Below are 23,251 nucleotides of genomic sequence, written 5' to 3'. Positions count from 1 at the left end.
CAAGTTTTAAAACAAAATTGTACGTGGAAACTTTTGGGGCGTTGTTTTTAGGAGTGTTTCAGTCAAGTAACTTATTTCATTCTTTTCAGCTACCCGCTTTGCACTCCAGATGGGATTTTCAAATGAAGACTTGCACACGAACCACTCAAGGTACTGCAGTAAGGAAGTTCTCTAAAAAGAGTAGGTTTTAAACAAAAGAATTCCGATGTAACTGAAGTGAGAGTAGTGACAGAGAACCATGTGGTTGGAAGTCTTTTTGTCCACATCGCGCAAAATGGCTATTGTTCTCGCGACATTTAGTTGCAGTTCAAGAGAGGTTCTAGGATTGTCATATTACGCGTTATTATAGGGGGCTAGATAAAAGTTTATTTTGACATGCTTGCCCCGTCAACTACACAATAAAAAGAAAGCTGATTTCCGAAAGGGGCGTGTGGCTACAATTACAAAATCGCAGAGTAACAGCAGTTACCGTCACGATTGAAACTCGGTTTGTTGTTCGGAGTAATGGCGGACCCTGGTTAATTTGTATTGTTGAGGGACAACAAAGTTATTGTGTTTTCAGAGCTAATGAGAGCGATAAAATCGAAAACAACAAAAAATAGTGTAAAAGGTTTTCTGGAAATTTCTGGAAGGGTGACAAGAAAACAGAAATAGAAGATATTACACCGGTGGAACGACGAGCAGTCATCAAATACTTTGTGCTTTGTGTGCGAAACTGAAATCGGATAAGAATACATGCCCCTCATTCATCACAGTTTTTATCCACAGCATCGATCGTTATCTGCGAAAAAATAAGTATCGTGGATTCTATGCGATTTTGAGCTCTTCAAATTAGTTCAGATTTATTTTGCTTGATTGAACTGACTATTTTGTATTATGCTGACTGAGCCACTATTAGAAACCTAAAATTTGCAAACATGTATCTCCACGATAACACGTTAGCTCAAAGGTATGAATTTTATATTCTTGTGACAAAAGCAACATTTTGCCACTCGAACATAAAATTCATATCTTCGAGCCACAGTGTAATATCTTCTATGTACTACTAATTACCAGTATTGAGACTAAGACTTATTACTAGAACTAGTTTCTAGATATTGAAAAGTATGCGCATTAATTCTATTATTAAAAATGGCAAGGGCTTCTGAGTTTTACTGGTACAGGAAGCGAAATCCAGAGTTTTGTTCCACCATAGCAGAATCTTTTCTTTAGATATTCATTTCTGGGTTGCGGTAACTGCAATGAAGTGGAGAAATCCCTGAGGTTATAATGTGTAGTATTTTTCTTACTAGAGAAAAGATCTGCAAGGCGACTATCGAGTATCGTTGCTTACATTCTTTATTGGTCAACCAACATGCAGAACTATTTTGGAGTTTCAGCAGCCTAGTTGAGTGTCCTTGACCAAGGGTATCCCACACCTTGCTGCAGTAATTGAAGTGAAGTTGTATTAGAGCATTATATATTGAAAGTATCTAACTTTTTTTGCTGTCAGGCAGATGTGGAAAGACTGGAAAAATAACAATTGTCAACCAAACTTTTGGAAGGTAATATATGTCATGTTTGATAATGATGATGATGGTGGTGGTGGTATTTATAGCGATGTGGATGACATTGATTTATTCAAGACTCGACAAAGAGAACAAACGAAAAAGAATATAAGGTTCTTATTTACTAGTGGATTCATTTAATTTGCTTTGCAAAGTCTAATCTCCAGCAATAAAAATAATAGCAGTTACTAGAGATGCGAGAAAACAAGGCAATGACCCTGGCCAGAACTCATACCCTGACCGCATTATTCAGAGTATATTTTGCTGGATTTAAAAAAAAGCCGAAAGAAATTTCGGGCGCTGATTGGTTGAGAAGCGTATATTTATTCAGGGATCAGTAAGTATGTTCAAATGTTTACCATCATTGGAATAGTGTTTGCTTAACAATACGATAGCACACGTCATAATTAAGCGCTTTGATGTAGCTTAAGTATCGGACTTTCCGCACACTTCACAAGTAGTAAGTAATTCCCTGATAGGGCTTCGTTGTATTACTCCCACAATTTTTTTAAAAAAACATTGCATTAACCTCGACATCATTTCATGTTCCTAAAAACAACAGTTTCAGTCAGTACATTTGCGACGTTGTTCTTCAAGATCACTGACAGTTTTGTCTTCCTCTTGAGGTCAGAGGCTAATCGTTACGTTGTCGTGTTGGAAAATGGTGTTCCAGCAGTAGTTGTCTTATGGATTTCTAGACGCAATTTCTGGCAACCGTTGTTTACTCTTTCCTTATTTAGGACGTGGTTCCTGATTCGCAGAAATCATGTGGCCCATACAAACCCAAACATGGGATGGGGTTAGTTATCACTTTGTAGATCATGTAAACACTTCTTTTACTTGTGTGCCGCAGTGAAATTTATTGTATAAGTTAAGAATGTTTCCACACTGAATGCAAATATGAAAGTATATATAAATATAAATATTGATTTATTCCTTTAGTTAAAGCCTACTTAACATGGTATGTCTTTGTTTTAATTTGCCCTTGGCCATACGATCAAGCTCGTCTTTGGACATATTTTAAAAACGATTGAAAACATATGTTTTTAAAATCGCTTATGACTGTTTGGAATTTTAGTAAATCTTAGTTACATTGCATTTTTAGCACATTTTGTGCCTTCTATAGATCTTTGAGTTTGTTTTTGTTTGTTAGCTTCTTTTTTTCTTCTTCTTTCATTGTATTAGCGCTATATAAATGTATAATTTTATTATTATTATTATTATTATTATTATTATTATTATTATTAATTTCAACAGGAAACAGAGAACTTCAAGACGTAAATCACATAGAAACATCGGCAGACAAAATCATGATACTATTGGTAAAATTGAATTCTTCATGCAATGAGCAATCAAACAGATGATGTTCAGTCATCTGCTTTGTCGGGCAACTGTTCAGTTGCTTTGTATACGAAGACCAACAGCTGGCAAATAGTCATCCATATTTGAAAATTACCATCGATTTCAGTTATACGCGACCATTCTTTAAATCTCCAAAACTCCGTTTGATTTTACTGTTGAGTTGGAATTCAATCACGAACTCAGATTGCAAAAAGAATGGAAAATCATCTTGTAAGTTTGCTCTGACGAGCAATTTATTTTCTAGTATTAGGCTTTTCCAGTCAGTGATGTTGCAAAAAGACGTCACATAGTTTTGAGAAATACGGACCAATTTCATGAAAAAGCTTAGTAATCACTGATTATCACTGTTTTTCGTACCTGGAATTAGTACACAACACATTATTCATTAGGAATTCATTAACCACACCTGTACATTTGTCTGAGTTGGTAAGAGTTCCTCCACTGAAACCATAACAACTGAGTAACCAAAAATTTAACAACGTTTTCATCACCGCTAGATAATATCAAAGAATGCTAGAATCAGATATCAATTCATACAACCTAGTAGTGTTTGGACAGAAGTACGCAAATCAGTGTGTTCTGTTTCTTCGTTCCAACTTTTCTGTGGTTTTCCCCAGTGTTGCCTGGGTTAGGCTTTACATGACAATTGAAGTTAATGTATTTTCCCACTTTAAGTTATGTTTTGTTTCAGGAATGGTTATAGTTGATGCTGCTGGAAACATTGCTGCAGGAACAACTACAAATGGAGCAAACCACAAAATTCCTGGGTAATCAACCTTTTTTCGCAGAACTCGGAAAAACAGATTATCACACAGCTTGCCAAATCAGTCCGGATTTTCGCTACGTATGGCAAAATTGACATCTCTCCCTCCTTTGTTTCTTTTAATACTAGCCGTGTTGGAGACTCGCCTATCGCTGGGGCAGGAGCATATGTTGATAATGACGTTGGCGGTGCTGCTGCTACTGGGGATGGTGACGTCATGATGCGTTTTCTTCCGAGGTAAGAGGTGAAAATACCTTCTGTAAGGCTGCTGATTTGGTGTGTTAAAGAGGTGTGAAGCTGAAATAATAGTTGATTTACCTGAAAAACCAAGCATTTATGTTGTTGTAACAGGCTTAATTAGATCATCAAAGTTGTATTTTTATGTATACTGTTTACAATGATTTTAGTTTATACGGTTTCATACAGCTTAGAAACCGCACCTTAAGAAGATGTTGCCTCGTTACAAAGTATCCAACGCAACGTAGCACGTTTCTGCTCGCAGAAGTGTAACCGATGTGTGAGTGTCACGGATCTCTTGAAAGAGCTTGGGTTGGATACACTGAGATTGACACCAACAAAGACTAGATCGACGATCATGTCAAAATTAAGCCATGATTTGGTTGATGTAGATATTTTAATAAATTCTTAATCCATCACCCCGATCAATGAACAAGAAGTAGACACATGTGCCCTGAAAAAAACTTGAAATGGGCGGATGGTAAAGTCAAGGCTTTAGGTGTTTGGTTTTTGTACGGACCAAAATGAAGGAATGCAAATGAACTATGAAGACAAGTTTCACAAAGTTGAAGATATTCTTAACAATTGGCAAGACAAGAATTTCACGCTTCCTGGAAAGATTACAATTATAAAAACTTTAGCTGCATCCCAATTGGTCTATATTATGTCCTCATTACGTACATGCTTTAAATCGTTAAAAGATATAAATGATTTGCTTTTCAAATTTCTCTGGGATGGAAAAAGGGACAAAATCAAACGGTCTGAAATGATTGCTGACTATGGCGATGGTGGTTATAAAATGTTGGACATCATGGCTTTCAATAAGTCTTTAAAGATCGCGTGGATAGCAAAGTATATTTCCGATGATTGTAAATCCAAATGGAAAACTTTTTGGGATTTCTATCTTTTAAAATGGGGAGGAAAATTAGTTTTTCTTGGGAACTTGGGGAAAAAAGACGCCACCAAACATGATATCAAGGATGACTTCCTTCGAGAACTTATCGAAATTTGGGTGGACTTTAATTTTAGAGACTCGTCCTCTCCAAACACGACTATTGTAGCACTAAGATATGGAATAACGCATTAGTCAGAATTGCTAATAGGCCTTTTTTTTCTACAAGCACTTGGCCGAAGCTGGTGTACAAAATATCAAAGATCTTGTTAACGTTTACGGTCATAAGTTATAGAGACTTAGGGGAGAAATATTGCTTATCTGCCTCTTTCCTTGAATTTTATGGAGTGACCTCGGCAATAAGGAGCGCTATGAAGTCTTTGAAATTGAAGACGCGAAAAAGATCAGGGGTTTTCGGTGCAAAAACTGATTGCAGCAACCAAGCCGATTAAATTAGCGTATAAAATTCTTATCAAAAATTCTACTAGCCCCCAAAACAGTCAAGAAAAATGGGTAAAGGACCGTGACCTTGAAGTGGTGGCGGATTTGAGCTGGAGGTCGATTTATTTACTACCAAGGTTGTGTACGCTCTGTACTAAGATAAGGAACCTTCCAGTTCCAATTTCTCCACAGACGTATAGCAACGAATTCCTTTCTATCTAAAATAGGAATTTCAGAGACTGCTCTTTGCTATTTGTGAAAAACAGACAAGGAAACACTAATCCATCTTTTCTGGGAATGCTCGGTAACGAAAACCTTTTGGGGAAGGGTTCATTGTTTTTTCGTTTTAATCCATTTGAAACCAGCCTCACACGTTTTGGATATCTATGAATGTTTAGGTTTTAGAGGAGAGAAGGATGATATTTTAGTAAGCCACTGTTTGCTCCTCGCAAGGTATTATATTTATTGCTGTAAATTTAATAACATCTCTCCATCTATCAGAGAATATGGAATATAACTTAGAACTTGAAAAACAAGTATCTATTGTGACCGATTCCCAGAATAAATTTCAACTGAAGTGGCACAAAATACTTCATACACTATAATTGCTATATAGTCGGCTGGCAGGCTCCAAATGTGAGCCTGCTTGCAGGCTATATTTTACTCTCCTTATCCTGATCTTAAGCCTCTGAAAATCAAGCTTGCTAAAAGCTGTACTTTTGGGTTCCTTGTCAAGCTTTTATTCTTATCTATCCCACTCACAATTTAGCCTCTTTGTCTTTTGTAATTGTTAGTATTTTCTGAGTAAGTTTCTTTTGTTTTTTTTGCAAATGATGTGATATGTGTCTGTTTGTAGTATCACAAAGTAGTGTAAGCAAAACAATGTAAGTAGCATAAATATTAATTGTTAATATTGTAACGCAATGTACGTAGAGAGTATCCTTAATGTAGTTAATATAAGTATGATATTATAAGTACACCAATTTACGTTCAGAGAAGCACGTTTTTAAGTATTCATATTTTCTAAGAACTACCGCCGATTGGAACTTCCTCCCCGAGGTTATAGTTACCTCAAGTTCCTTAGATTCTTTTGAATCCAATCCGTCAATTTTTCTTGAGTAATTGATTTAGATTTATTTAGTGTTTTCCATTTTTTTTTTTAAAAAGTGTTTACAGTTGGTGTGTGGCCTTGAGATTTTACTGACCCAGTCTATGTAGTAAGATTTTGTAATTACGTAGAAATGAAATTTAACTTCTTGTGCGATATGTACTGACACATACTGTGAGATACAAGATGAATAGTTTTGTCTCGTTTCTTCTTAGTTTTCAGGCAGTTGAATTTTTGCGTCAAGGCAAGAGTCCTTCAGAAGCTGCATCACTGACTCTGGGAAAAATAGCAAAATATTACCCAAAATACAGTGGAGGCTTGGTAGTAGTGAACAAGGATGGGGAGTTTGGTTGGTTAAGATTTATTTGCTGTCCATGTTTAAATCAGCATGTTAGGTTTGTTCTCAGTTTAACTTTCCTTCTGTTCTAGGGGCCGCTGCACATGGCTGGACATTCTTCAAGTACTCTGTTTGCAATCCAGACTTGGGAAAAGTAACAGTTTTTTCCGTCAAACCTATCAACATTTCAGCTTTCACTTAATGCGCCTTTGTTCTCCGTTTCCCTGTAATTTGTTATTTACGTCTGAGCGTGTGTTTGTTTGTGATGCAAGAGCTTATTTTTATTAGATATAGCAAAATACGAAACTGATATAAAGGGAATTCCCTAAACCGTAGATAGTTTTGTCTACCAGTAGTAATCAAAGATTATGAGCGCGTTCGACGCCGTGGCTTTAACATATACCTTAAATGATTTCACTTATTGACTTTCAACCTCTGTTTTTTGTTAAAATCAACATTTAGATATATCATAGTGTCAAAGTCCATGCTAATTAAGAACTACAAATTGGTAATACGTTGCGTAACGGCGCCAGTTTCCGTAGACTCATAAAAATATTTACATTATTTCGTGCTAAATATTTTCACATAAACTGGTAATGTTTAAGCGTAATAGGTAATTCGTAAAATTATATATTTTTTACGTACATTCTTCTAAGCTGGAAGGACAAACATGAGCAAACATTTGCAATCGCGTCCTTGTTATCGTAAACAAACTCCGTCCAACTGATTAGAATATTTCCCCTGATGAATAAAAGTAGACAGTATTTTTAAATTACCTTTCCTTGGTTCAGGCTCACTCTTATGGATCTTGCCTTGAGGGTACTTTTCCACCGATTCCAATGAACAAATTGACGTCAGTTTTTTATGCGTCTGTCCTCTTATTGATGGTAAATTGCATTATAACATTGTCAAAGTGGCTGTGGAACCACGAGCTGCAGGCGAGTGGTTCCGCAGTAAACTTTGACAATGTTATGACGAAATTTATCATCAACAAGAGGACAGACGCATATAAAACTGTCGTCAATATGTTTTTTACAATAACAAGACCCCAAAATGGTCAAATGCCAGGAATAAATGAGGGGAAAAGACGCCATAAACTTGCCGTAAACAAAGACAAGTGAATTTTGTTCAAAATGACGCGAACATTGTTAATAGCTTTTCTCGCTTTTTGATTAGCTACTTCAAAAGGTTCCAAAAAATCTTATTGGTTAAAACGTTGACAGTTTGACAGCTGAAAGTTGAACTAAAAAGCTTGCATAAATTCAAATTTTATCCGTCTGTACTCTTATTGATGATAAAAATGAGCCAATCGGCGCGCGAGAAATAAGACAGTTTTGTAAAAACAATATTCGAGCGCACAACATTCGACCGGATGAAGACTGAGCTATCTGTGGCCAGTGGAACTAATCGACAAATGTAATCAAACTACAGCCAATGAAATATTGCTGTTCCTATGGTTAAAATCCCAAAGCCAAGGTGATTCAAAGTCGTGTTCGTGAACTTGTAAAATAAACTATAAACCAGGAGGTAGTCTCTAGAAATCCGCTTTACAATGCTCACCTGCTCAGACTGCTACGAAAACCGCGAGGTGCGCGACAGTCTGCGCATATGGCATATGACATGACGTCATTCAAGATGGTGCAGAAAATGCAGAAAATCCTTCCCCTTCTCCACCCCCATCTTTCCTTTTTTGGCTCTCACCCTATTTTTCGCGCAGGCAAAACACCGAAAATCCCGTTCCTCGGGGTGCTTTCATTATGCCAAACCGACCGGTCGCAGATCAGTGGCGATACCCGACAAAAATAGAACGACATTTTCCGATTAAACCGGGCCACCCAAAAGGAATGGCTCTTACCTTTTTTTAGTCCTTTTCCGAATTCTCTAATTAAGGCAAAAACGAGTTTGTCAAAAATGGAACGGCGAATTTCGGTCGGAATATTCCGACCGAAATAAGTGGACCACCTCCAGAGGTGATCCCGAATATTCCCGTCGGAAGAACCCGAAACGGACCTTTCCATTTGAATTCCGACCGAAATTTCCGGATTCTTTGGCAAAATGGAAAGCACCCTTGGTCATTCTTTGCTCCCAAACCCCACGGAAACACTTGCTACGCAGGCTACTATCCTTTCTACACATCGATGGTACTACTACTGGAGGGTTGAGCTCCTGAAATTAGTTTTCGGAAATCAAAGCGAACAATTTCGTCTAGACCACCGTAGCCTTTGTCGAAAAAGTAAAGACCACCACGGTTTTGCCAGCCTCTAGAAGGCTCGTGATTACGCCAGATTATAAGTTTCAACCGCGGGCGTGGAATCCACGCAAGAAAATCCTGCTCAGTCTTGAGTACAAACTCACATAAATCGCATTGGAAGACGAATCCCACATAGCGGGAGCAATACTAGAGATACTAGATAGAGATTCGCGAACTGAAATGCGATCCAAGCATCAAAATCTTGCCCAAAGACAAAATATCGCAAAGTCACACAACAGCTCTTACGAAAAGCTTTTTATGTCTATATGTAGTAATTTAATCGTCGCAACACGATCCCATACGCACAGTTTGATTTTGAGGTCATTTGAATAAAAATAGATCGATTCGCGCTACAACTGTACGGCAAATTTGACTGGAAAAAAAGGTCAAATAGGACTCCTCTGTTCCCTGTGTACTAGCCACACTAAACGTCGGCATCCGAGAAGTGTGCAGTTTTAAAATATCACAAAAAGTATGGTTATGTTCAAGTCCTTTAACTTCTAGTCACGGGAGCAGGAGATAAATGTGCGCGGCGGTAACAAAGGTGATGTAATTACTTTTATTAGACAAGCATTTGAAGACTAAAGACGTAATGTTAAATGCACAATTTATAGGACTAATTGGATTATTCAAATATGGCCAAATTTGTACCCTTAATGAAAAATTACAGCCAAATTTGGCTAATAATGATAACGATCACAATCACGATCACGATAATAACGGTTTATTCGCGTAACATCCGCGCAGTGGCTGTTTGTTTCTGAAGACCTACTTACATGCAATACAACTAAAAATTACGCTAACATGACGGCCTCTTGACGCTAACTATATAGAAAATAATTATCAAAACAGAAAGAATCGTCCCCGGGTGGGCTTGAACCACCAACCTTACGGTTAACAGCCGAACGGGCTAACCGATTGCGCCACGGAGACTTCCTTGTACAATTTTCATCAAATTTAATTGTGCGGATGAAAATTCAACTTGTGTAAGGTTTCTGCTACATTATTGTATCGTGCTCGAAAAACATGAAAAGCGGAAAACCGGAGAAGTTGGGTAGAAACGATCTTGGCCGATGAGACAACACAAAACAGGTGTTAGAGTACCAGTTCAACAGAGAGAGGTGGATTAAGACCTTTGTCAAATGGGCTTTGGGTGCGAAAGGTCCTAGGTTCTACTCCCGGACAGGCTATTTTAAATACTCTTTTGTCAATGAAAACAACATAATAACGAAACAGACAATTTTGCGATGATTTTTCTGACGTCACAACGGCCATATGAAACAAAGGAATACTTTCCTCCTTTACAAGAATCACTTTTATTTTTGCGCAGACAATTCCAACTGACTACCATGAAACCGTTCTACATTAAAATATGACTCAATCAAGTGTTTCTGTTGGCCGAGAAACATTTCCAACGACCTCTAGGAAAATATTAAACTAAAGTAATTTTAATCGAGTCCTTGTTTTGAACCAATCAGGGGGAATAAACTAATGAAAAAAAAGAACAATACAGGAAAAGAGAAATCAGAGTACAGTCAGTTAGAATTCTTAAAATAGCATTTTCCAGCTGGTTTACTTAAAAGGAAAAGTTGGTCCGTGTGAGGGTCGAACTCACAACCTTGGCGTTATCAGCACCATGCTCTACCGACTGAGCTAACGGACCACACTCATTTACCTCGGTGCCGTTTTTTATTAAGTATTACTGCCTTTGCAAAAGAACGTTTTCAAAAGTTTGGCGTAATGAGGAACAGCACCTACTTATTGGCTTTGTTCAAACTGATTCGGTTTTATTCTTTAAGATATATGTATATATTGTTAACGTGCTTTCTCAAATGATGAGGACATTTTTGTTGAAATATAGTTATCCCAAAATTATTTATTAGAAGTTGTTTCCCATTTTCTAATAATGTCTCGTCAATATCAGTAGCTTATGTTCTAAATAACAAGGAACTAGTATGAAAAGCAACACGTTTTCTTAAATGATCTGTTTACGCTGAAATGAAATTCTAAGTACATTGTTTACGTGACATTATATTAGTTTTAAGCCTTTTTAAAAAACAAAGCTTAAAACTAATTACCAGGTCATGCCTCAAACGTTGATTTTTCAATAGTTAAAGTAACTTGTATATGCTTTGGGGAATAAGCTCAAATAGTAGAGCGCCCGCTTAGCATGCGGGAGGTACCGGGATCGATACCCGGATTCTCCAGCAGTCTTTATTGCTGCGGAGCGAGCGTAGTGAGCGAGCAGCAACATAATCAGGATTTAAGAAGAATATATAGAAGGGGTACGAATTCTTGAATTCATCACTTTTTACCAGAATGCATTGCAGTTAACCAGACTGCACTGCGCCACTTTTACCGGAGTGCATTGCGCCTCGAACAACAAGAGGATGTCATACTCGTCGAGCCGTCGTCCTTTTTCGCGTGGATTCCACTGAGAAAGTTTGCTCTGATTTACCTGTAAAGCGATGTGAAGGAGATCGTGCTTGACTTTTACAACTCTTGCTATGCGGTATGTGAAAGTTTGTAAGTCTGGACGATTAATTGTGACATCTTAATCTTAGTATGTCATTTCTCAGCAGTCTCGCCTCCTTCGTCGAATTCTTAAATGAAGAGAAATCGTCGTTACTAAAGCCTGTAGAATAATTAAAACAAACGAAAACCGTGGAACACGCTGATTTCATATATGCTGCAATCTATTCCTTTTCATCGAAACATGAATTTAAGCTAAAGCTTGAGCATTTTCACACATCGCGATGAACACGTTCTCGACACAGTCTGTCAAGTTCTAGAGATATTTAATGCGTACCAGTACAGAATTTATAAGTTAGATTTCTGCCCCTACAATTTCCATATCTTTCGATTTTCGCGATCGTAAAGGGGAGGCTGATGTGTATCGTTTTATGTCCAAACATACTTCAGATAACAATGTGCTTTTTTGTCTCAATCCTTTGTCACACCTGGCCATCGATGCGTCATCATGCATGAAGTTGATGCATACAAGGACAGATTTTAAGTGACACCACGATTTGACACTACTTTGAGAAATAACACTTAATTTAAGTCTTGAACCGCGCAGATAGATGAATCACGGCATTAAATATGTCACTATCAACAGAATGTGCCGTAGCATTACTATCTTTTAGATATCCTAGTTTTACTAGCTAATATGCAGCTTAAATTCTTTTTAAAGACGGATGTTTTTCTGACCATTGTTGTACAAATAACGGTTTGTAAACTTTTAATTTGGATAATTTTCTCTAGCTATCAGAGAAGATGCGAATACTCCTATTAATGAATTTTCCGCTGTCCCTCTGAAACAACGTGGACTTCAATCGACCAGCGGTAAAGGAGCAATACCCGAAGCACCTTTTGGTATTGGCGCGGGCTACGCTTTCAGTTACGCTTTTGTAACGCAACCTTTCTCATAACAGCCGTATAACGCAGATAACACAAAGATTCTCTGAAAAATTACTCTTGCCTTCACGACTCGCTTTATTGAAACCTGGAAGTTAAAAGTTGAATTTCATCTTTTAGAACTGAAATTGACGGCCTCCTTTGATACTGGATGGTAAGGAAACGTTAAATGGCCGCACCTGCGCCTTGCTAGCCCCCACACGGAAGAGCTTATCCCAGTCTCCGCTGTATTAAACAACTGAGAGTATTTTTCTGTTCCATGGATGGGATGCTAGTCCATCTTAGTTATCCGCCCCGACCCCCAGCCCCCCACCGTGGAGCGAACTACTCTTACAGCGATGAAAGAAGAAAGAAATGTAACCTCATCAAACGAGACAAGTCGACCAAAGAAATGTCGCTGAACTAACGGGACAAATGTAGTCCAGGGCGTCTATTTACATTTGAGTAATGTTTTAAAAGCGCGTCGATAATTTGAGCTGTGAAATGCATAAATGAATGGATTTACCACAGAACTTATAAAAAGCAGCAATAGCCCAAAAGCCCGCACGGTCTGGCTTACCAGCCGAAAATAGCGAAGGGCAGTAACAACACTGGCAGGTAAAACACACGCCCCGAAAGCAAAAGTAACTGTCAGCGACATCTTCAAGAGTTGTTTTCGTTGTCGCATGAGTTCTTTTTCTGGGATATTGCTATCAGGTGTAACCGCACTTCTGTGGTTGAGCGATTTCACAAGTTTATTGTAGCAAAAGCTGATAATGAGAAAAGGAAGAGTGAAAACAAAAATCATGTAGAAGATAATGTGAGTTAACTCTCCGTTCTGACTGTACGTCTGTCGGCAAGCTGCTGTCTTGAACTTGTAGTTTGTGTACACAAACAATGGTGTGTTTAAGGCAACGGACGCCATCCATGTGCCAATAATCGCGTATCGAACCGTTTCTCTCGTAAGCTGCAACATTCGTAGAGGTCTTACTACTGCGTTATAACGTTCTATTGCTAGGATTGTAAGCGTGAATACCGAGACAACCGTAGCAGTCAGAGGAACGTTGAAGCCGACAAAGAACATACAGAGAACAGTTCCAACAGCTCCATCTGGAAGGACCTTAATCATTGGGATGAGGGAAAAACTACAAAACAGGAGACTTGTAACATCGGCAGCCGCTAGATTTGCCAATAAATAATTCTGAGCGGTTTGAAGCGACTGGGTTCTCTTGATTATTAACAGGACTGAAATATTTCCAGCGATTCCAACTCCGATAACTACTGACGCTGACAAACAAATCAATAACTTGTCGATCGTAAAATAAAGTTTTCCATTTGAGGCTTTCTTTACCAACTCCACTATTGTCCCGTTCGTTGTAGAATTCCCTGAAATGTTTAAAGACATTCTCTTTCTCGGATTTGTTACTTGGTAGCGATTGAAGATCTGTTGAACGTTGAAGTTTGCGCCAAAGCGAATGGCTAGTAACAAATTAAAGTAAGCCTTCCTGAAAGATGTCATAAAACCAATCAACCTTTAATGCAAAGGGGTAATCAATTTTGTTGTCTATAAATGACAGCAAACGCAATTTAAAAAAATTGAATCGTTCTTCGGAGAGTGAAATTGATTAACAATGAAATCTTGTGAAACTTTTTAATCCAGCTCGGTAGTTGGTACAGCGATGGCAGTTTCTATATTAATTTTGCTTTCTCCAGGGAGAGGAAATTAATTGAAAATGCGCCGATCGTAATCACTTAGTATTTATTTCATAGCGCGAAAGATTAAAACAAACGGAGTATTTAATCCACGTGCGAGAATCAGTTTTGTGTTCAGACTGGCATCTGCTGCTTCATATATGAAGGGTAAATGTAATTACCGACTGATCACCATCGATTTGAAAATAGCCTAAGGTTCAGCCTACTATTATATGCTGTTCTTAACAAATTTATACCGAGTTTTAGGTCTTTTAGGTTCAGTTCCTATTTGATGATGATGGACAGAAAGTAAAGCTATTTTATTATTTTATTCATGCAGACGCTTTAATTCACTGATGTTATGTTCCGCTAGAATCACGATTTTAATTTTTTGCTATGTAAGCAAAAGTCAAACACCACACAGGTCCGACTGAGCTTCTCCCAAAGGTGATACTTTTTAATTGCAAACATACACCCGTATTTACATAAGAAAGAGTTTTTGAATCTGGGAAAATAATGATTTTGAAGAAAAAAACAATCTGGAGAATCCGGGTATCGATCCCGGTACCTCCCGCATGCTAAGCGGACGCTCTACCATTTGAGCTAATCCCAGAAGCTCATGATGCCATATTGCTAAGCGGTTTCACAATCTCACTGTACCCAAGCTTTCGTATAACAGCTCATACTAATTAAGACAGCAACGAGAATAAAGAGCGTGGTGCGGATAACGCCAAGGTCGTGAGTTCGACCCTCACACGGACCATCTTCTTGCTTAAGTAAGCCAGCTAAGATAACACTATCTACTGATTTGTTTCTGATTTCAATTTTTGAACAGATTTAAACTCACCGACCTATTTTGCGCTTAGAAGAGAAAATTCTACGGTTAAATAGTGATACTGTTGAATTTGATCGGTTAGAAATTACAAATTCAGAAACTTATATGCTATATAATATATGAAACATTTTTCGTACGGTAGCGTAAAAATCCCAATAATTCCGGCCCATGCAGTACCTGTCTTTTCTGTTTTTGTTGTTATTTGCACGTTGCTTTGATTAAAAAAGAAAGAAAGAAGAAACGACAAAATATGGCGACACAATTCATAAGTCGATCCAGAAAATTTCACACTTTAATTTGTTTTGATGTTACTCTACGTGAAGGTAGTAACGTACTGGTAAATTAACCTGTTTTAAACCAGATTTACCGTAGTTTGTAGTAACTAGTCATTGTTGTGGCCTGTTGGTCTAGTGGTATGATTCTCGCTTCGGGTGCGAGAGGTCCCGGGTTCGACTCCCGGATAGGTCCCATATTTACTATTTTGTCAAAAGTCGTAACAGCATCGATTTCTTTGGCTTTTTTTATCACTGACTTATTGCATGTGAAGAACTGAACGAACGGGCGAAAGAAGAAAAGCTAAGAAAGTAAGCGAAAAAGATACTTCATTCTTACGCAAAAGCTAGGGCTTGCGTTGAACTGTGAAACTCTCCCTTTGATTTGTTTACCATATACAAAGCCTTCTTTGAACATGTTTTAATAAATATCTGCTGCCCTGGAAATGTCTTTTTTAAATGAGCAACGAAAAATTTCCCGCGCAAAGAAAGCAAAAAGAGAAACACAAATTTGGCTTGCTATTGTTTGCGTGCAGTCCTTATCAAAACAGAAAAGGGAGTTTTTAAACTGCTTTATAAAAAAGTAGTATAAACATGCTGCTAGAGTTGTACTTGGTTGTCCTATTAGTGAAGCAAAAAGCTGCGCATGATGACAGCACGTGTGACTCTCTTCACACCCTGTTTCCAGAGCAGAAATTAGAAGATTGAAAATTAACTGAAGGCAACGACAGCTTTGCTAAGAATCTGGAATGAATGAATGAATAATCATTACTTACTAAACACGATGAAATTTAAGCTGTAAGCTTGTGGGTTCATGTCGATGTCGCGATAAGAAACCCATCTAAAAATTATCCCAAAAATCCACTGTGGGCAACAAAATGGCTACTGGTGCATTTACCAATAGTTCTTAGCGTCAAAATCCCTAAGAAACGCTCATAAAAAACGCGCAGAAAACTTCCTATAGCTTTAAACCTAGCGTACACAATGAATGTAATACAGCGACAAATGTTGCAATACTTTGATAATCCAGGTACGCCATCCATTGTCGTAAAATGTACAGTCGCTATTTTTTTCCACTGTGGAGTTTGGAGCCATGACACCTTGTGCCGAAGAAGCCGTACTTGGGTCCCGCCACCAGTGAGCCAGCTCTTCTTAAAGATTTAAGAAAATAATGATCGCATTCAATAAATATATTTTCAATGAAAATCTGCTTAACATTGAGAGTATGGTGCATTGACGGTTTCCTACAGAAAATTTTAATGCACGTTTTAAAATATGACAATAGTAAACAAATATCCAACGACAAATCGATAATAAAAAATTGGAAAATCCGAATAACAGTGAATACTGATGACGAGTAATACATCGATTTTGTGCAGGAAGTCATGGCACACTACCTGTGTTTTAAGAGCAGATAAATGAGGAAAAAAGAACTGCAAACAGAAAAGAAAAGACCAAAAAAATGTTAACATGGGCAGCAAAAGTCTTGATTTTGGAGAATCCGGGTATCGATTCCGGTATTTCCCGCGTGCTAAGCGGGCGCTCTACCATTTGAGCTAATCCCCCATTGTACAGATGCCTTAGCTATTGCGAGGCTATTTTGAAAAGCAGGTTACCAGTTTTCGTCGAGTGTTACCGGAAATGAAAAAAGAGATTGAAATACACCACATTAACTAATTGAAAACTAGTAGTAATCAGATATCACGAGAGTGTGTTTGACGGTCTGACTTCAATATATATATATATATATATATATATATATATATATATTCATTAAATGTAGTTCAGGACTTCAGGAGTGATTCATCGTTTTATTGCTACAGACCTGTTTCGTATGGTCAACAAGTGACCACACTCATCAGGCAACATCAACGAATGACCGGTTAATTTAAATGCTGGCGGTTAAATACAAATTCAAATAGTTGCTATGGTGCTGATTATTGCGTTACGTTATCTTAAGGTTTTTGAGTACATATCAAAATCACGATTGAAGCAAACAAAAAAACAGTTAACTTTTTAGACGTAACCTTCGACCTCACAAGCGGAACCTACAAACCATTTACAAAACCCAACAACAAACTACTATACGTCCATCGACAGAGCAACCACCCCCCGCAACTACTAAAGAACATCCCAGAAAACATAAACAAAAGGCTAACAAGCATCTCATCAAGCCAAAAGGTTTTCGACGAAGCCATACCCCCGTACCAAAAAGCTCTAAATGAAAGCGGATACACCTACAAATTGACATACAACCATCAGCCCATACAAACACCGAGGAGAAACCGCAAGAGAAACATCACCTGGTACAATCCCCCATGGAACTCCAACGTCAAAACCAACCTAGGAAAGAAGTTCCTCCACATAGTCGACAAATGCTTCCCAAAGAACCACCCACTTAACAAGATCTTCAACAGACACACGCTCAAGCTTAGCTACTCCTGCATGCCCAACATGAAATCCATTATCTCGTCACACAACAAAACACTCCTCTCCGATTACAACACAGCCCCAACACAACAACCCAACAAACAGTGCAACTGCCGAACAAAAGACGAATGCCCTGTTTCGAGTCGTTCGTATCAAAGCAGTCGAACGCCATTTTAAAGCCAACTGATAACTTTTATTATAGCTATTGAGGAAAGCTTCTCTTTTGACACATCACTCGACCTGGTGTCGAGGCTATAGAACAATACCTATTGTCACATCCTTTCTCTTATAAAAAAAAAATAAAAGTAAAGAAAATCTAGATCGATCGATTAAAGTGTTAGAAACTAATCAGCTATTGTCAGAATCAAAGATCAATGTTCTATCAAAGTCAATCAATGTTTAAACAATGTTCAATCAATGTCTGGTGACAAAGTCCTGTAAGTACGAGAGCGGTTTAACAGCCCTTCCTGAGCGTGTTTTGTAACCAGTGGCCTGTGAGAATGGCTCAATAGGCGTGGCTACGGCTGGCTCTTTGGGATGTGGAGTCACGGTCCTTTCAGAGCGGGTTGTGTGACCAGTGGGGTCAGGTGATGGCTTGATAGGGGTGGCCACAGCTGGCTCTCTGGGAGCTGGAGTCATGCGCAACGCCGGTGTTGTATGTGCATGGAGACCTCGTGTTTTGATTAGTATGTCATCCTCCTTTGTCTTTCGCAAGTGCTTCCGATTGCGGCGGTATTGGGCTCCATCTTCTGTGATGACTTCATATGACCGTATCCCGACTTGCTTGCCTACTCTTGCTTTCACAGCTTCTTTAGTTGTGCTTCCAGGAGGAATGAATCTGACTATGTCTCCTTTCTGTAGTTCTGGTAATTCCTTGGCTCCTTTATTGTAGTTTGCGGCTTGTTTATCTTTGTTTGCCATGATCTTCTGATAGACGTTTTCGTCCACTGTTGGTTTCAGAAGTTTAGGCATTGTAGGCAATTGAGTTCGCGTTCGTCTACTCATGAGTCGCATTACGGGGCTGGTATCCATGCTTTGCGTTGGCGTGTTTCTATACTCAAGGAGCGCGAGATAAGGGTCAGTTCTTGCCTTTCGTGACTTCTTCAAAATAGTTTTCGCTGACTTCACTGCTGCCTCCACTTTCCCATTGCTCTGAGGATATTTCGGGGAACTTGTGTTGTGCTTGAAGTTCCACTGACGGCTGAACTCTCGGAACTCGTCGGAACTGAACTGTGAACCATTGTCCGACATACACGTTTCTGGTATACCGTGTCTGGCAAATTGAGACTTGAGCTTGCGAATCACCGTACCAGATCTTGTGTTCTCCAGTACATCAATCTCCCAGAACGAGGAGTAGTAATCAACAGTGATTAGGTAATCTCGGCCATTGAAGTTGAACAGGTCTACTCCAACTTTCTCCCAGGGAAGGTCTGGTGATTCATGAGGGATAAACGTTTCCTTAGACTGTCGTTTGTCAAACGCACGGCAGACGTCACACTTTTCAATGAAGTGCTTCACATCGGTGCTCATCCCTGGCCAATAAATACACTCTCTGGCTCGAGACAGACTGCTGGCAGTTCCAGTGTGTGCATAATGAACTCGGTTCACCATCTGGCGCTGAAGAGACTTGGGAATTACCACTCGCTCACCTCGGAGAACAATTCCATCTTGCATACTGAGCTCATCTCGTATGCCAAAGAAGGGCGTTAACTGGTGAGGGACTTCCTGCTTGGTTTCGGGCCAACCTGCCTTAATGACCTTCATCAACTCTTGGAGAACTTCATCTTGCTCTGTGTGAGCTCTGATTTCGTGTAGGGTAGCAGGTTTCACTCTTATGTGTTCCACCATGTTGACGCTCTCGAATTCTTCAGCAGTCTTCTGTACTACATCATAGGGAAGGAACGCGCGGCTTAAGGTATCAGCCAAATACATGGTGCTTCCTCGACAGTAATTCAACTTGATGTCATACAATTGTGTTCGCATGAGCATACGCTGAAGTCGCTTAGGAGCTTTGTGTAGTGACTTCTTGAAGATCATTTCTAAGGGCTTGTGATCAGACTGTACTGCTACACATCTGCCATACGTGTAGGTATGGAACTTCTCCAAGCCGTAGACAACTGCCAACAACTCCTTCTCAATTTGGGCATAGCGCGTCTCTGCGTCTGTCAGTGCACGGCTGGCGTAGGCAATAGGCTGATCATTCTGCATGATGACTGCTCCCAGGCCCTTGTCTGAAGCATCACATTGGAGGGTCACACCCTTGGTGGAGTCAAAATACTGAAGAACTGGGGCTTGAGTAACAAGAGATTTCACCTGGCTGACAGCTCTGTCATGTATGTCAGCCCAAAACCATTCCGTATTTTGCACAGTGAGCTGGCGGAGTGGCGCGCAAACATCGCTTAAACGTGGCAGAAATTTGCTAAGGTAATTTGTAAAGCCGATGAATCTTCGGACGCCGGCTACATCGGTTGGTGTTGGCATCTCTTGAACTGCTCTAATCTTTTCCGGGTCTGCCTTGAGACCTTCGGATGTGATCACGTGACCCATGAACGGTACTTCTTTGGACCTCAGCTTGACTTTCTCTTTGTTTAACTTAATGTTCTTTTCCTTGCACCTCTGCATAAGCTGTAGGAGGTTTCTATCATGGTCTTGCAAGGCTTCTTCTTCAGTTGTGCCCTCTCCATAGATCAAAATGTCGTCATGTATCGGGAGTACACCTTTCAGGTTCTCCAAGGCGTTGTTGAGCCTCCGCTGGAATTCTTCTGGGGCTGGGCTTACGCCGAATGGCAGACGACACCATCGGAATCTTCCGAAGGGCGAGTTAAACGTTGTTAACATTGAACTTTCATCCGTCAGCTCCACATGCCAAAACCCATTTTTAACATCGACGGTTGAGAACACTTTTGCTCTTCCAAGCTCTGGCAGTATTTCATCTATAGTGGGCGTTGGGTAGTGGCTTCTCTTTAATGCTTCATTCAGATCCTTAGGATCCAGGCATACTCGGAGCTGTCCATTGGGCTTCCGAGCTGTAACTAGGCTTGAAACCCAAGGTGTTGGTTCAGTCACTTTCTTGATTACACCCAGGCGCTGAAGTTTCTCTAATTCTTGTTTCAGCTTCTCCTTAAGTGCTACCGGCACTCGTCGAGGAGGGTGTACGACTGGCTGAACATCTTCTCTAACTTCAAGGTTGTACTGGCCTTCTAACTTCCCAGTACCTTGGAAGACATCAGGATAATCCTTCAATAGCACTTCTTGCGTGACAGGATTTGCTTCAACGGATAGAATGTTGTGTTGCTGTACCTTAATTAAGTCCATCTCTTGAATTGTAGGACTTCCAAGTATGGGCATGCATCTGTTTCCATCCACAACGACAAAATCAACTTGATACATCTTGTGATTCTTTGGGTTATGGACTTCTAGCGTGCACTGTCCCAGCGGTGTCACGGTTGTTTTGTTGTACATCGTCAAGACCTTTCGTGTGGCCTTTAGTTTGCTTTTATCGCGAAGGAGATTGGCGGGCACCAAGTTGCAAGTCGCGCCGCTGTCAAGTTGGAACTTGATTGCTGATTTGTCTACGTAAAGGGTCGCAAATAACTTCTTTGCGTGTTTCCGGTCGCTGGACGAATTAATCACTTCGCTTTGAATCTCTGACTCCAGAGTCAAACAGTATTCATCATCTTCATCTTCGTCTGTTTCCACAACGTTGACTTTTGTGTTGAGTCGACACTGGGTTGTGAAGTGGTTCATCTTTTTGCAACTCAAACATCTTTTTCCGAATGCTGGACATTTGTCGCGGCGTTTTTCGTGTTTGTTTCCACAAAACTTGCATGTCACGAATTCCTTCGATTTGGGTTTCTTTCGATGATTAGCATCTGGCACGCGATCAGCGGCTGGCACGCGATCCTTGTCATCTTTGAAACTTGGCAATTTTCTACCCAGTTTTGGGGGACGTTTCTGGTTTTCTTTCACAAAATGTACCTCACCCTGGTCCGGCTCAAGCGGTTTGCTTTGATCCTTGGACAGTGCAACGGCACGGCATGTTTGAAGACACTTTTCTAAATTTAAATCGCGCTCTTTAAGTAAATCTTCTCGAAGTTGTTTATCTCGTATTCCACAAATGATACGATCACGCACTAATGAATCTTTTAGAGTTCCAAAATTGCATGTTGACGCCAGGACTTTTAAATCTGTTACAAACCTTTCAAATGGCTCTCCTGGTTCTTGAAAGCGCTGAAAGAATTTATACCTCTCCACGGTTTCATTCTTTTTCGGATTGCAATGTGCTTCAAAGCCTTCCAAAACGTGACTCAAATTTCGGTCATCTGGTTCGCGTGTGAAGCTCAAAGTTTCATAGATTTCTCTGCCTTTACTTCCGATGAGGTAAAGAAACAGCTTTATTTTCGTCTTTTCGTCTTTTCCGGCCATGGCAAGATCCATATAAAGCTCCACTTCTTCCTTCCACCGTTTCCAGCTACTCGAAAGACTTGCGGAGTCGAAATCAAGCTTGCCAGGGGGTTTAAGCTGAGCAATCCTCTCCACAGCTGCTGGTGGGGGAGCTCCTCCGCTCGCAACTGATGGTGTATCAGGCATATCGGGAGTTTCACGAAATGTAAGTGTGTAACTTGAATAGGTTAAACTGGAGATGTGAGTCGTTCAAAACTGACTATCTGACACCATGTTTCGAGTCGTTCGTATCAAAGCAGTCGAACGCCATTTTAAAGCCAACTGATAACTTTTATTATAGCTATTGAGGAAAGCTTCTCTTTTGACACTTCACTCGACCTGGTGTCGAGGCTATAGAACAATACCTATTGTCACATGCCCCCTTCAAGGTAAATGCCTTGAAACGAACGTGGTATACCAAGCAACCGTAACAACCGACACAGAAACAGAATCATACGTAGGACTCGCAACAAACTTCAAAGAACGTTTCAGAATTCATACAACATCCTTCCGACACGTCAACAAAAGAAACAGCACCGAACTGTCAAAACATGTATGGAAACTGAAAGACGCCAAGAAACCATTCAATATAGCATGGAAAGTCCTCAGAAAATCCAAGCCTTACAACAACGTAACTAAAAAATGCAGTTTATGTCTTTACGAAAAATTTCTAATAATCTGCAGGAAAGACCTATGTAGCCTCAACAAACGTAATGAATTAGCAACTTCGTGCCCTCACAGAAACAGATATGTACTCAAAAACCTTAAGATAACGTAACGCAATAATCAGCACCATAGCAACTATTTGAATTTGTATTTAACCGCCAGCATTTAAATTAACCGGTCATTCGTTGATGTTGCCTGATGAGTGTGGTCACTTGTTGACCATACGAAACAGGTCTGTAGCAATAAAACGATGAATCACTCCTGAAGTCCTGAACTACATTTAATGAATATACTATGCTCCTCTAAGAGTTGAGCGCTTTTTGAAATCCATTCACCACAAGGAAATAGAATATATATATATATATATATATATACCTGCAGTTTTGAAAAAGGGGTCTGTCAATTGTGCCGTGAAGTTATTTTTGTTGGTAAACTTTTCAAACCAGTTTGACTTGATTAATAGTCTTTTGGATTTTCTTGTTTTCATTTTCAATTTGAGTTTGGTTTTTCTAGATGAAGGTAGGGGCTGTAGATCATAAACGTGCCACTCTGTCAAAATCAAACTGGTTTGTTATAAAG

At 39.5% G+C, this 23,251-nt stretch overlaps 1 protein-coding gene and 2 non-coding genes across 3 annotated transcripts in view; 2 read left to right on the top strand and 1 right to left on the bottom strand.

Moving 5' to 3' along the window:
• LOC110050070 (N(4)-(Beta-N-acetylglucosaminyl)-L-asparaginase-like) overlaps positions 1–7,462 on the top strand; it is a 35,734-nt gene extending 28,272 nt beyond the window's left edge. Inside the window, exons 5-12 of the mRNA XM_020755938.2 lie at positions 90–150; positions 1,493–1,544; positions 2,288–2,346; positions 2,805–2,869; positions 3,601–3,676; positions 3,802–3,909; positions 6,566–6,699; positions 6,780–7,462. Of these exons, the coding sequence (XP_020611597.2) occupies positions 90–150; positions 1,493–1,544; positions 2,288–2,346; positions 2,805–2,869; positions 3,601–3,676; positions 3,802–3,909; positions 6,566–6,699; positions 6,780–6,889 (665 nt within the window). The 3' untranslated portion in view covers positions 6,890–7,462. The remainder of the gene's footprint in view (positions 1–89; positions 151–1,492; positions 1,545–2,287; positions 2,347–2,804; positions 2,870–3,600; positions 3,677–3,801; positions 3,910–6,565; positions 6,700–6,779) is intronic.
• Positions 7,463–10,528: 3,066 nt separating this feature from the next.
• Positions 10,529–10,601, bottom strand: Trnai-gau (transfer RNA isoleucine (anticodon GAU)). The gene has a single exon. It is a non-coding gene; the product is annotated as a tRNA-Ile (tRNA).
• A 4,656-nt stretch (positions 10,602–15,257) lies between these two features.
• Positions 15,258–15,329, top strand: Trnap-cgg (transfer RNA proline (anticodon CGG)). Its single transcript has one exon. It is a non-coding gene; the product is annotated as a tRNA-Pro (tRNA).
• The last annotated feature ends 7,922 nt before the right edge of the window (positions 15,330–23,251 follow it).

Source organism: Orbicella faveolata, unplaced genomic scaffold (assembly GCF_042242905.1).
Source record: "Orbicella faveolata isolate gen_17 unplaced genomic scaffold, um_ofav_v1 contig_35, whole genome shotgun sequence".
Taxonomy (NCBI): domain Eukaryota; kingdom Metazoa; phylum Cnidaria; class Anthozoa; order Scleractinia; family Merulinidae; genus Orbicella; species Orbicella faveolata.
The sequence above is the reverse complement of the archived record's forward strand: the minus strand, read 5'-3'. Positions and strand labels throughout refer to the sequence as shown.